Source organism: Pristis pectinata, chromosome 14 (assembly GCF_009764475.1).
Source record: "Pristis pectinata isolate sPriPec2 chromosome 14, sPriPec2.1.pri, whole genome shotgun sequence".
Lineage (NCBI taxonomy): Eukaryota > Metazoa > Chordata > Chondrichthyes > Rhinopristiformes > Pristidae > Pristis > Pristis pectinata.
Genome location: NC_067418.1, coordinates 17,831,333 through 17,846,528, shown reverse-complemented (window position 1 = coordinate 17,846,528; position 15,196 = coordinate 17,831,333). Strand labels below are relative to the sequence as shown.

The 15,196-nt window shown below is 38.6% G+C and overlaps 1 protein-coding gene across 1 annotated transcript in view; it reads right to left on the bottom strand.

Moving 5' to 3' along the window:
- Positions 1 to 15,196, bottom strand: part of kif18a (kinesin family member 18A) — a 64,587-nt gene that overhangs the window by 15,941 nt on the left and 33,450 nt on the right. Inside the window, exons 7-9 of the mRNA XM_052029674.1 lie at positions 4,169 to 4,345; positions 2,354 to 2,428; positions 172 to 287 (exon numbers count right to left, since the gene is read on the bottom strand). Of these exons, the coding sequence (XP_051885634.1) occupies positions 172 to 287; positions 2,354 to 2,428; positions 4,169 to 4,345 (368 nt within the window). The remainder of the gene's footprint in view (positions 1 to 171; positions 288 to 2,353; positions 2,429 to 4,168; positions 4,346 to 15,196) is intronic.

The window sequence follows — 15,196 nt, the reverse complement described above, 5'->3', positions numbered from 1 at the left end:
GAAAAATAAAATCAATGATTAAATGCAAATAGCAATGTAAACTATGTGTTACCTTAACAAAGAAAATAACTTTTCCTTCAAAGTAACTTATTTCTGAAGACAACTGTAAAGACACGCCCTTGAAAATTTTGTGCCTTTGGTTTTGAAACAAAAATTAGCTTGCAAGTTTACCTTTTTATTTCACTTTCTTTTGGATTTACACCAAGCAGCATATTTTCTCTGTGGTTGTTATGAATCACCAATCTTTCACTCTCATAAGCCTTCAATTTCTCTTTGAGCTCCATAATCTGTGAAATAGATGAAACACAGACTCAATAAAGTGGGGCAACATTTTAAAAATGTATATCCAAACTTCTGTTGCCTTAGGATAGTCTAGAAATTCTAGTATTCTTAAAAGGGTGTGCAAGATGTGGAATGCAGCACGGCACTAATGATAGTTTTGATTGTTGTCTAAACTTAGGGGAAGGATGTGTGGAGATAAATAGCTTGGTGTCTGCTTTGTTTGGGAACAAGAGGTATGGGGGGAGATGGAAGAGGGGTTTCAGCCTTACGCTGTGGTCAGTGGATGGGGTGCGGAGGAAAAAGAGGAATTGGGCACAGAATAGCGTAAAGGATGAGCATTGGTGATGAAGTAAAAGAGGAGGGATGGGGATAAGGTTGTCAGCCTTTAGGGAATGGATATGACATTGGAGCTGAGATGAGTTGTAGTAGAGAATGAAGTCAGCAGTGCAATAAAGGGCATGAGAATTACCTTATAGAGGTCCCAGTCTAGCATAGCAGTGGTAGGACCTACTTGTCCTGGGATTGACTAACAAAGATCAATCCAGGAACAAAGTGGAATAATACTTCAAAAGGAGTTTTGCATGGAAACTGACACACATATCACATCAAGGGGAACATGGATGATTCATGTTGGGAAGTGCCTGACTTAATTTTAGAGTGATACAAAACAACCCAGAATGGACATTAACATGCTTCAATCTGGAAGAGAAAAGTCTTTAAATCACCTGTGTTGAAAACTAAACAACATTATCTGAGGAGGCTTACAGGAGTGAGGTAGATCAGCTGGTTGAGTGGTATCGCAACAGCAACCTCGCACTCAATGTCAGCAAGACCAAGGAAGTGATTGTGGACTTCAGGAAGGGGAAGTTGGGAGAACACATACCAGTCCTCATTGAGGGGTCAGCAGTGGAAAGGGTGAGTAGCTTCAAGTTCCTGGGCGTCAACATCTTAGAGGATGTATCCTGGGCCCAACACATTGATGCGATCACAAAGAAGGCATGCCAGCAGCTCTACTTTGATAGGAGTTTGAGGAGATTTGGTATGTCACCAAAGACTCTTGCAAGTTTTGAGAGATGTATGGTGGAGAGCATTCTGACTGGCGGCATCACAGCCTGGTATAGAGCCTCCAATGAATAGGATCGCAAGAGGCTGCAGAGGATTATAGACTCAGCCAACTCCATCACAGCACAACCCTCCCCACCGTCGAGGACATCTTCAAGAGGTGGTGCCTCAAGAAGGCGGCATCCATCATTAAGGACCTTCACCATCTTGGACATGTCCTCTTCTCATTACTACCATCAGGGAGGAAGTACAGGAGCCTGAAGACCTAAACTCAGTGATTCAGGAACAGCTTCCTTCCCTCTGCCATCAGATTTCTGAATGATCTATGAACCCAACTTAATTATTCCTTTCTTTTACACTTTATTTATTTTAGTAATTTATAGATTTTTATGTCTCGCACCGTACTGCTGCCGCAAAACAACAAATTTCACATCATATGTCAGTGATAACAACTCTGATTCTGACTGAATTTCTGGGCAGACTTCTTAAAAGGCTATGTTTTTGGACTCCAGCCTGCACAATCTCCAACTTGTCTGACTCTCAACTGTCCACATCTTGTCCCACAATTTCCTGTTTTGTTTATTTCCCCATCACTGCAAAGCCCTTATTGAAATTAAATATTTTTTTTCCTATTTCCTTACCCACCTATGGGATTGCTTTTATTCATCACAGTTCGACCCTTGTTAAGTCTCTCAGTTCTATCTTTGCAAAATCTCTTTCTTTTGTTACTTATCTTCATATCTTTAGAAACCCTTCCAAGAATTTTATTCTTGGATGTGCTTTTGGTAAGCTCTTACCTCTCTTGTATAATATTTTTAATGCACCAGGGACCTCACATAAAAGGGAAAATGATCAGAAGAGTTAACAGAGATGACTGAAAGCAGGGCCAAAAAGACATTAAGAGGATTATGTAGAATAAAATGTAATATATTCACTACTTTTTGACAGTTAGCTTTTATGTTCACAATAGACAAATGTTTCTCCTGTTTATTAAGTTGTAACTACTTACCTCTTGCCTTTGCTTCTCGCAAATCTGTGCATATTTACCCACATGGTTATTCAAATTCAAAACATTGCTCTTTATCTAGAAAAAAAATAGAAATGGACAATAAAGCATAAATTAGAGCAAAGCTACGCCTAGAAAAATAATAACAAACATAAAATATTACATCAAGTTAATATTTCATCAAACTTGATTGTCCGAGCTCTATCCCAATGAGGCAAGAGAATAGTTCTGAAATCTGACAACATTCTGCACATTGAAACGTACCTAGTCCGTATGTTGATGTAAGTTTATAACTTCAATTGTTTGGGTTGTTTGGAACAGATTTACAACAATGTGCAAAGTAAAGCACTGTTTCTAATGGGAAGGCAGCACCAAATAGATTACTTCAAAGTCCATGATGTGTTCAATTTAATGAGATTGCAGATAATTAGTATCAAACACTGATAAAACAAAACATAATGCATGTGGATCTGATTTAAATACTCTGGCACACTGAAAATTCTGAGTAGCATAATAAAATTCAATTCAAAATAGCTGAAAGATATTGTTTATTGTATGCTGAAAATCTAATCACTGCATGTGCTTTCTAAATGGAAAACCTTATTGCCTGTTGTCATGGTTTTGTCACAATTCAAGGTTAATATTTTCCTTTGTAATAAATTCCTGAGCCAAATTTATAATGCAAAGTATTATCATAAACTTTTCACATCATTATTCAAGCCACCTGCCAATGGTGCCATTGCAGCAGCTCAATTTGATATTTTCTTGCTCCTCAACCTGCATAATTCTCAGCACCAAATTTTATTAAATTCCTTTCTATTTAATTTTTTTATATTCCAACAAAATCCAATCAAAAAGTATTACATATAAAAATGAAAGAACATCCAACTTTGAAGGCAGATCTAAATTGTTTCTGTGCATTGATTCTGGTCTCATCTACATTCTAACCTGACTTATATAGCTGGAACTCAAAAATACTGCAGATGCTTAAAGTCTAAAACAAAAATAGAAAATGGTACAAATACTCAGCAGTTCAGGCAGCACTTGTAAAAAGAGAAACAGTTAAAATTTCAGGCTGAAAATTGTTCATCACAACCGGAAAAGTCAGAAAACAAAGTTGGGTTTAAATTGCAAAGAGGATGTTCCAATGAGATCCAATAAAAGCTGTGGAAAAGAAACTCTTTTTCCATCTGTGCACTTTTTAGATCAAGGGGCTCAATGCCAAATTCAGCAATTTCAGGTTTTTCTGTTTGTATCAGAATTGGCCAGTTCTATTTTAATATTATCCAATCATAATCTTCAGTTTTTCTTTTTCCACACTCACTGCCTGACCTGCTGGCATTTCAAGCATTCTCCTTTTGGTTTCAGAATTCTCAGCTTTTACCAGTCTCTTTGCTTTTTTTTTCTCTCTCCCTAACAGCCCAGGTCAATCTATTAATTACATGGCTCTGTTAACATTGTGATCACCTTGGCAACCCTGGGCTCAACCTTCACAGACAGTCCCTTTGTCTCATCTATCCCTCCTTCGTTGTCCATACAACTTAAAACCAACTTGCATACAGATGCTGGAAGCTGGAGCCTGAAACATTGACAATGGCTCCCACTCCCCCAACAGATGCTGCTCGACCCCGCCAAGTTCCTCCAGCAAAACGTTTGTTGCTTAAAACTAACTTACTTTCTTACTTTCCCTGTTCTGTTGGTCTTTAACCTGTTAACTGCTTCTCTTTCCACAGATGCTGCCTGACATGCTGAGTGTTTCCAAATATATACTTGATTTTCTAAATGTAATTAGTAAATATACACACAAACAAAACTTACCGAAGATTTTATATCTTTGGCTCGATTAGCATACTTTAGTGTGTTATAAGTATCTTCATATGATAAAGATGATGGGCTGATAGCAGCTATCATTATTGTTTGGCAATTTCCTCCCAGAGAATCCTTCAAAAGTCGAGTTAGTTTACTGTTCCTGTAAGGAATATGCTGAGTCTTTCCCTGCAAAAGAAATTACTTGTGAAAACATATCATAACACTAAGTAGAGCCTTTTGCAGAAGATATCTCATTTAATGTGAAAATATTACTATTTTAAAACTGTCATCTAAACTTTCATGAACTTTACAGTTCCTTCTGAAATTAACAGTTCAAAGTAAAATGGATACAAGTGCCAGTTTCAAGATTCTGTGGCTGTCCTTGAAGACTTCGTGTCTCAATTCTTAGTAACTGGTTAAACAGGAATGAATGTTTTATCTCCTACCTCAGGATTGGTAAGACATAAACATCCACTACAAGCTGACATTCTCTCATAGCTATCTTGACTATATTTCCTCCCACCCTGTCTCCTACGAAGTCTTCATCCTTTTACCTAGTTCTTTTCTCCCTAATTTGGTCCAATGATGAGATTTTCCCCACAGAAATGCCTCTGAAATGTCTTCCTTCTTCCTGAACCGTGGCACCCCATCTACCATAGTTGATAGAACCCTTGATTGCACTTCATTTATTTCCCACACCTCTGCTCTCACCTCCTCTCTTCCTGGACAGAGCAAGGATAGAGATCCCCAATCCTCACCTTCCATCCCACCAGTCTCCATGCTCAATTGATCATCCTTTGTAATTTCCACTACTTTCAACAAGATCCCACCATTAGATCTACAGATACTATTAATTGTGACTGTTGATATTCTGGAACACTAATTTGTTAAGTTACACAAGTTATATTTTAGAGGGAATAGCCAAGACAAAGGAAACATGGAGTAGCTGACACCAGTTTTGAATATGAATCATAAGGATATGGGTTCAATTCCACTCTAGGATTTGAACACAATGTCAATAGTCCTAGTAATAGTATTGAGAAAGTGCAATATTTGAAATGAGAAGTGACACAGTGCCTCTGCCATCTGTTTAGATGAATGTAAAACATATCTTGAGATATTATTTGAGGAGGAGAAAGTTCTCCGAATGTCCTTTCTTACCTTCTCCCCTCAACCACCATTAAATACAAAATAACAATTCAAGTAACAATGAAGATAATGGAAAAGTAATTTAACAAATGTGAGTTTTTTTTTTAGGGATGCATGTATGGTATATTGAAGCACTCACTTCTGAGTTAAAGGTTGTTGGTTTATGTCCCACTTCAGATGTTTGAGCTGTTGTGTCATTTATGTACTGACCCTTGGGAAGCAAGTGAGAGCTATTCAGGAACTCTCTCCATTATGGCTTGTGGCTGGGCGGGTGAAAATTGTGGCAAGGAGATTGTGGATGGTTTGGGGAAGGTGGGTGAGACTTATGCCCAATGCATGCAATGGGCAGTAAGTACCCTGTGCTGGAGGTGGCTCCAAATCACTGCAGGCAGTGGCACATTGAGGCTATAGATCAAGGCACTTGTGCATTTAAGGTATGAGTGCACAGATGCTTAGAAATTTTGAATCAAGCAAGATTCACTATTTCAGCACAATGTCCTACTTACTTTTGTGAGAGTTAGAAAAAAAGGTAATTGGTTGTGACGTTTTGATCCAATTTTAGTTGCTAAGTGATTAATGTTATCACATGTGTAAAATACAATAGAGAAATGACACCTGCACAAGTGTGAATTGCGACAGGAAGTGCCTGGTCGAATTTCCTAATGGGTGGGATTGGAAAGGGGTGCAAACACTTAAAAACGTGCACACATTTCTTTGCATCAATTACACATTAAGAAGAACTGTGAGAGAGAGAGAGAGAGAAAGAGAGAGAGAGAGGGAGAGAGAGATAAATACAGCTTAAGTAAGTTTACTATATTTGGCATCATCCAGGACAAAGTTGCCCTTTTGATAGGTAACCTACCAGCCACCTTAAGCATTTTATTCTCTCTAACACCAGCAGATCATCACTGTGGTGTGTCTCTTCTACAAAATGTACCACAGCAACTAACTGAGGCTTTTTGTAAGCTCCTCCCAAACTTGCAGGCTTTCCTCATTGGATGGAAAAGAGCAACAAACATGTTAAAACACAAACACTTGCTATTCTCTGCCAAGTCATTTATCAGCTTTACTTAAATATATTACTAACCCTTCTTTTTCAATGTACTCAACAAAATGGTAGGAATACCTTCCCCACATGAACTACAGCAGCTCAGGATGATGGAATGTAGAGCTGGGCAGTAAATATTGGCCTTAAGGTTGATGGCCACCCACCCCAGAATACAAAGAAATAAGTTGCTGTTTTTATATATCTGTCCTTTAGTTAGCTAAGATCAGAGGTTACTTTACCAAATCTAATTTAAACCCTAGTCTGAAAGACAAGCAATAACTGAAGCTTCCATTATTGAATGAATGACAACAGCTATTAGTCCCTTTACCCTTGCTCATCAGCTTTCTATGTAATGTGAGTCTGTGCATTATAACAGTGCCATACCCAGCCAGAGTGGACCTGATAGGCAACTCCCCTACCAATCAAATTTTCATAATCAGGATACAAGTATTCTTCACTCATTGTACAGTGGGCAACACTGCTATAGTTTGCTTTGTTTGCTCCTTAAACCTGTGATCCATAATAATGGGTAAATGTTTCCCTGTAGCCCACTTTGAGCCTCTCTGAACAATGGAAGTGGCTCTTTTGTTCTCTGTAGTTTTAATACTGAAATTTCCTCAACTATCTGTTTGTTATATCTAATACGAATTTCCTATGGATGATATAAAGTAAATGGATGGTCTTGTCATCCTAAAATAATAACTGTTCACAGATTTTTTGTGTAAATATTCAAAAACTAAATGAGTTAGCATCAGCAAGAATAAGCCTGGTTTTTCTTTTGCAACTAGCTTTTGTGTGTTCTGGGTTTCTTAAATCTATGGTACCATAATAATATCTGCTCACGTGCTTATTAGGGGTGATATTGATGCAGCATTATTGACAAATTAGTGGTTGGTCAGTTGGTTGGGGGTGGGTGGGGGGGGGAGGGATGGGGGCGGTGAACAAAGTGGAGAAAGATTGTATGCATAATTGGAGGTGTTTTGGAAGTGTCCAGTCAGAGTCAGGCAATTTGGCAGGTGGTGGGCGAAAAGAAGGGAAACATGCAGAGACTTTGCAATAATTAATTGCTTGAAAGCTATATATTAACAAGCACTGCACAGGGAACAATATTATCCTGTGTTTGACTGAGATAGAAAAAAAACAGCATTCTGCAACTTAATTTCCAAACACCTGCATTTAGAAAGTTATTTGCCTACAATTTCTACAAATCTAGGACCTTGATGAACAGGGAGGCACCCATGTGTTAGACATTTATTTCCTTAACTAATCAAATTGAAGAATAGCTAACATACACAGAATATAAAGTAGAAAATGCAACTTGTAAAATTTAATTCAATGTCAAATCAAATACTGAAAGCAAAATTCATAAAAACGGCTTTAACAGAGGAAGACAGGAAACAAAACTTTAAAACACAAATTCCAAACTGAAAAATAATTTTCAGTGTTAAAAGGTTTCCATAGCAGTATTTATGACATCATATCATTAAAAATTTACTTGCAATCGAATCAATACTCACTAAACTTGTCAATAAATTGGGGATTAAAGTTATAGCAATTTCATACCAATCTGTGTGTTACATCGCTGAGTATTTCTACAAAGAAAACAGTTAGCATTCCCTCTGGAGGCTTGGTTAACTTGAACAGCAACTTCCTAGTTTCATTAAACAACTTACTTGCAGACTCTAAAAGTTGCAGCCTGAGGTACACTTTATTATCACTGTGCGTTATTAACCTCATCTTAGATCTACCACTAAATCCTGCCTCAAATGCTCTATCCTTACTGATTTAGTGGTTTGATGCCACTAAATCCTTCAAGTCTGAATCTTCTTCAAGTCAACCATGGGATAACTTTGGTTAATTAATACTTTCCTAACGCGTTTCTCTAAAATGATCTTGATTCATAATTTTTTGCCATCCTGCTCTGGAATTGCAAAATAAGGTCTCTATTAAAATAGCCTTGTGAATCATGAGATATTCTAGTTAGTACATCAGAATATTTAAATCATTGGAATGTCTCAAGCACCTTCATTTGACTTTCTAATTTTAACTGTGCCAACACCAGATTTCCACTGAATTTAGATTAATTTAGGGTACTTTTAATTAACTGCTCATAAATCACAAAGAAAGATTGGATAACACTTCTTTTCAGCTATATTTTACTTCACGTCACATGGTGCCTAGGAATATGTCTAATTGCCCCAGATTAAATAGTTTGGTATGTAGCTGAAGACCAAACATTAATGTATTTCAGTGTTATGTAATCTCAATAAATGTCATTATTTTATGTAATAGGGTAGTAGAATACAAAGACAAATGGGATCTCAGAACAACCCGAAACATTAGGAGCAATGCTCTAGATTCTCCAGTCACTGGTGAAGGAACATTGCTCACTGCTGATGAGGGAAAAAAAACTTCCTACAAAGATTTAGTGGGCTGTGGCATGGAGTTCTACTTCCTTATCATTTGTTACTAGATGCCTTCTATACAGGCTTATGGTGTCGGGCAAGTGATGCCATCTGGCTGGTTGAGCAGTGAATCAGATTAATGAATTCTGGCAGGCAGAAAATGTAAAGACTGTAATTATTTTATAATTTCAACATTTACAGATAGAAAATAAATGTTAGATTATACATAATCCTAATATCTACAGGCTTCTGAAATAGTTGTGTTCAGGGGATTAGATGCCACATTTATGAAATTATTTTATTACGCCTGGAAAGGCTGTTCAACAATAATTATGGCTTTTATGCTAATTAACCAAAATTACACCCCATTCAACAGGGATAATATTTTAAGTGATCCTTTGAAGAATAACTACAAAAATAGTTGGTTAAGATGAATTTTACTGAGTCTGCAAAGACTAATTTGGCACAGACTGCAACAGCACATCCTGTGGAGCAGCTAATATCAAGAAAAATCACTTCTGGGTTTTCATGTTTAACTGAGCATGTCAGACATCAGAAATAGATGTCAGTTTCAGAGTAGTCATAGTACTGCTGTATTAAAGCCACATATTACTAATTCACATAGAGTAACACTTTAAAAAAAGGTTGTACTTCTAATATAAACTACACATAAACAAGTTAAAATGCTATTAATTTAATAAAACTTCAACACCCAACTTTTGAGCTATTCTTGCAACATATTTTCTTTTGACACAAGAGGCTATTTAGCTCAAGTCTGCCAGTTCTCAGAGCAATCATGTCAGTCTCATTCTCCCAGATATTTCCTGGTAATCTATTCTTTCATACATGGCCATCAACTCCACCCTGATCCTCCTTCCACCCAGCTACACTGGGATAATGTACAGTAGCTAATTAATTTACCAGTCTAATCTTAACTTACCAGTCGCTCCACAACTCCCTAGTTTACTCCTCCCTCCCTACTCATTCCGTTCCCATCCGGGGACTTTCCACTGCCCCAACACCACCTCCACCCAGTCCTTTCAGGTGAGGCAGAGATTTACCTGCATCTCCCCTGATATCATCTACTGTATTCAGTGCTCCAAGTTTGGCCTCCTCTGCATTGGTGAGGCCAAATGCAGACTAGGTGACCGTTTCGTAGAACACCGATGCTCTGTCCATAACTGCGATCTGCATCTCCCCATTGCCAGTCACTTCCACTCCCCTTGCCACTCCATCACTGATATATCAATCATCAGCCTCCTCCACTGCCGGGAGAAATCCAAGTGCATACTGGAGGAACAACACCTCATTTTCTGTCTTGGGACCTTACAACCTAACAGGATGAACATCGAATTCTCCCACTTTAAGTAAACCACACCCCACCCCCCAACCTTGCCTCTTTTCTTTCCTTCCTAACCTCTCTCTCTTTTTTCTCCTCACCATTTTTTTCTCTCCTTTTTCCTCTCCCTCCCTCCCCCCATGCCACCTGCCTCCATACCTTTGACCCATCCTCCGGTGGATCAGCTCTTCCCTCCTCCCCCGCACCTGCTTATCACTACCTCTTACCTGCATCTACCTATCACCACCTTGTGCCTATCCTGCCTCCCCTCTTTTGTCCACCTATCACTGCTCTGTATATTCCTCCCTATATATTGGGCTTTCCCTTTTCCTACCTTTAGTCCTGAAGAAGGGTCCTGACCCGAAACATTGACTGCCTGCTTTTTTCCATGGATGCTGCCTGATCTGCTGAGTTCCTCCAGCATCTTGTTTTTTTCATCTAGATTCCAGCATCAACAATCCTTTGTTTCTCTAATTTACCAATCTGTATCTTTGGGAATGTGGGAGGAAATTGAAGCATCTGGGGGTGGTGGGGAAAACTCACAAAGCAGCAGGGAGAACTTGCAAAGTCCACACTGAAAGCACTGGAAGGCACAATTTAACCAGGGAGTGCCGTAGCCTCCCTGGAACTGTGATGCTGCAGCACTACCTGCTGTGACACTGTACTGCTTCCAGGATTTGTTGTAACACAATTCATTTATTCTAGAACTATTACCCATTCCATGGACATTGATTCCATGAAAATTACACCAATACATAGCATATATAGTCATGCTTGTAATGTTTATACAATCATGCAAATACTTTCAACATTAAAGAAAATTAACAATGGCAAATCCCAACACTGCACAAACTTTAATTCAATCCATCTCAATAAAATGTTACAGATGCATTTCATAGTTTAATTCATTCTCCACATGGTTATGCAGCATACAGTTCAATTTTACATTGTTTACACAATTGATTACACCTCAAATGTGAAAAACAAAAAAAATAGGAAAAAAAACTTTTGTTAGCTCATATATAGAATATGTGAGCAAGTAAATTCATGTTGCATTCTTTTATCATAATCCATTTGCATAATGACATGTGGTTTGTGGTCTGCACTTTTCTACAGATTTTCTTGTAAAGGATCACATTCTTCTAATTATCAAAATATATTTGCAAATAAAATTGATTCTACAAATAGTCAATTTAGGATAAACCTTAAATGGCAAAAGATTTCTCAATTGTCGTGATTTTTTAAAAGCTAAGCACTTCTTAGACTCTACCACATTTGTGCTACTCACTCAAGACTGAAAGACCAAGAGAGCATATGCAAGGGAATTGATTCCAGTATTAACGTGAAGTGCTCCAAGAACCTAAAAGCATATCTGGCATGGGCATGTGGACAGAGAATAGAGAAATCAACTAGTTTTTGTTTGCATACTTGATTAATAATTTTAATGTATTAAATGGCATAATTGACACTTAAGGTGCATACCTCGCCATGGATTTTGGTGTGATGTCACAGGCACACAAACTCTGCAAGAATTCTAATTAGAATACAAGAAAATGACAGAAGTAAGTCACCTGGTCCCAAATCCTCTTCTGTACAAGTTCCTTATAGCTCTCAGGGCACTGATTTTTCAAAAAAAAATCAACCTCCTATTTAAATACCTCCAAAGTTCTAGCCTCCACAAACTTGTTGGGGCAGAGAACTCCAGAGATTCACCACACCCTGCAAGAAATTCCCATGGCATCTCAGTTTTAAATGATCATTAATAATGATTAAGTGACCTTATTCTTAGGACCCATGAGTAGAAACATCTCAACATTCATTCTTCCACGTCCCCTTAGGATTTTACGTTTCGATAGGATCACCTTCATTTTTCTAAATTTCAAAGGATACAGATTCAACTTCTTTAGCTGCTTGTGGTAGAACAACCCTCTCATCCCAGGAATTAGCTTGGTGAACCTTTGCTAGCATTTTCTTTCTTAAATAAGGGGACCAAAACTGCACGCAATATTTCAGGTGTTGTAGCAATATTTCAGGTGTTGTAACGATACTTCCTTATTTCTCAACTCCAACCCCCATGCAATAAAGATTTTTCTCACCACTGGTGCCCCACAAGGCTGTATCCTCAGCCCAACAGTTCCTCTACTCCCAATACACTCGTGACTGCATGGCCAGATTCTGCTCCAACTCCATCTACAAGTCTGCAGATGATAGCACCGTAGTGGGCCGTATCTCAAATAATGAGTTGGATTATAGGAAGGAGATAGAGAGCTCAGTGGCATGGTGTCATGACAACAACCTTTCCCCCAATATCAGCAAACAAAAGAGCTGGTCATTGACATAAGGAAGGTGGGTGGTGCACATGCTCCTGTCTACATCAATGGTGCTGAGGTTGAGAGGGCTGAGTTTCAAGTTTCTAGGAATGAACATCACCAATAGCCTATCCTGGTCCAACTACATAGAGGCTATGGCCAAGAAAACTCACAAGCACCTCTACTCCCTCAGAAGGCTAAAGAAATTTGGCATGTCCCCTTTGATTCTCACTAACTTTTATCGATGCACCATAGAAAGCATCTTATCTGGATGCATCATGGCTTGGTATGGCAACTGCTCTGCCCGTATCTGCAAGACACTGCAGAGAGTTGTGGACACAGCTCAGCACATCATGGAAACCAGCATCCCCTCAACTGACTCTGTCTATACTTCTCACTGCCTTGGTAATGCAGCCAGCATAATCACAGACCCCACCCACCCTTGACATTCTCTCTTCTCCCCTTTCCCATTGTGCAGAAGATACAAAAGCCTGAAACCACGTACCACCAGGTTCAAGGACAGCTTCTATCCTGCTGTTATAAGACTATTGAATGGTTCTCTAGTATAATAAAATGGACTCTTGACCTCATAATCTACCTAATTATGACCTTGGACCTTATTGTCTGCCTGTACTGTAATTTCTCTGTAACTGTAACACTTTGTTCTACCAAATGTGCATCTGCAATAGTTTGATTTTCACCATTCAGGACCACACAAGATGATGGGGATAGGAGAGGAGGGGGTGCTTTGGCATAGAGAAGACAAAGGAATGGATATGACTAGGGCATCCTGATACCATTGCCTATTAGTTTTCCCTCAGTGACGGTCCAGACGAATAATACAAGCACACAACAAGCCAAGGCCACTGTATTGCCAAATCTCTCAAGTACTCACTATTTCATCTAATCTATGGACTCAAAAGCAACCGTTACAAATTTGGATACTGTATTAACCTTTGTACTTTTGTCGCTTATTCTTTGTCTGCTTTAAAAGCCTTTTTATTTCTACAAATGGGAATCAAGATCAAAAGCTCAAAGCGCAAGATTTCTACACATTACTAGCCTTTGAAACTTTGGTATATTATGTTACTTAATAGTTTCAAATAGTATCTATTTTTCAAAGTGAAATAAAAAATGTTTATTTAGGAAACTAGCTTCACTACACAATAAACTTATTATTCCTGCATAGTTCAAAGGAGAAAATGTACAAGGATAAAAGGACGCCATACCAATTTAACAAAATCCATTGATCAACATTTTCACTCTGCAAATACACTATTTATAGTACAATTGACAAGTCAACAAACAGATTGGCTTCGCTTTAACATGATGAATTTATATGTCCTTTACAAAGATCTTCCTCATCCTTATATAAAGTTTCACAGATTGTTCTGGAGATTTTTGTAAATACAGATGTGCATATTAAGATATGGCTAAATCATTGAGCGACTGATTAATCTAATGATAGACGTGATCACCTCAACAGAAGAACAATGATCTTTTCAGAGCTTTATTAAACTTCAAAGGCAGAACAAGTATTTAATTTTCCTAAATTCAGACCAACTTACATATTCAATTCAGTTAGTGAACATATCCTTCGAATGCCATTTATGGGAACTTGCACCATTACAAAGGTCCAGGTTTTGTGGTAACAAATCGTAAAGCCATCAGTATTTGAGTTTTAATGGGATAAATGAGCCTGAGCTTGAAGTTAAATGCAGAAATCCAGGAGTTGCCTGAGATACCATGTTCCTCGGAATTGATGGCTTTGTGGCCAAATTTGCAGATGATACTAAAATAGGTGGAGGGGCAGGTAATGTTGAGGAAGCAGGGAGTCTGTAGAAGGACTTGGACAGTTTGGGAGAATGGGCAAAGAAGTGACAGATGGAATACAGTGTAGGGAAGTGTATGGTCATGCACTTTGGTAAAAGGAATAAAGGCTTAGACTATTTTCTAAATGGGGAGAAAATTCAAAAATCGGAGGTGCAAAGGGACTTGGGAGTCCTAGTGCAGGATTCCTTAAAGGTTAACTTGCAGGTTGAATTGATCGTAAGGAAGACAAGTGCAATGTTAGCATTTATTTTGAAAGGTCTAGAATACAAAAACAAGGATGTAATGCTGAGGCTTCATAAGCTGTTTGTCAGATCACATTTGGAGTATTGTGAGCAGTTTTGGGCCCGATATCTAAGGAAGGATTGGAGCAGGTCCAGAGGAGGTTTACGAGAATGATCCTGCAGATGAAAGGGTTAATGTACAAGGAGTGTTTGATGGCTCTGGGCCTGTACTTGCTGGAGCTTACAAGGATGAGGGGGGATCTCATTGAAACCTTCTGAATATTGAAAGGCCTGGATAGAGTGGATGTGGAGAGGATGTTTCCAGTAGTAGGAGAGTCTAAGGCTAGGGGGCACAGCCTCAGAATAAAAGGACTCCCTTCAGAACAGAGATGAGGAGGAATCTCTTTAGGCAGAAGGTGGTGAATCTGTGGAATTCATTGCCACAGACAGTTGTGGAGGTCAAGTCATTGGGTACATTTAAAGCAGAGGTTGATCGGTTCTTGAGTAGTAAGGGTATCAAAAGTTACAGGGAGAAGGCAGGAGAATGGGGTTGAGAGGGAAAAATAAATCAGCCATGATCAAATGGCGGAACAGACTCGATAGGCCGAATGACCTAATTCTGCTCCTGTCTTATGGCCTCTGCCAGGTGTACTATTACTGCCATCACCAGGACTCAGCATATAAATCACTCTAAAGGCATGAATTTAGGGTGCAGGTACAGCAAGCAAGTAGA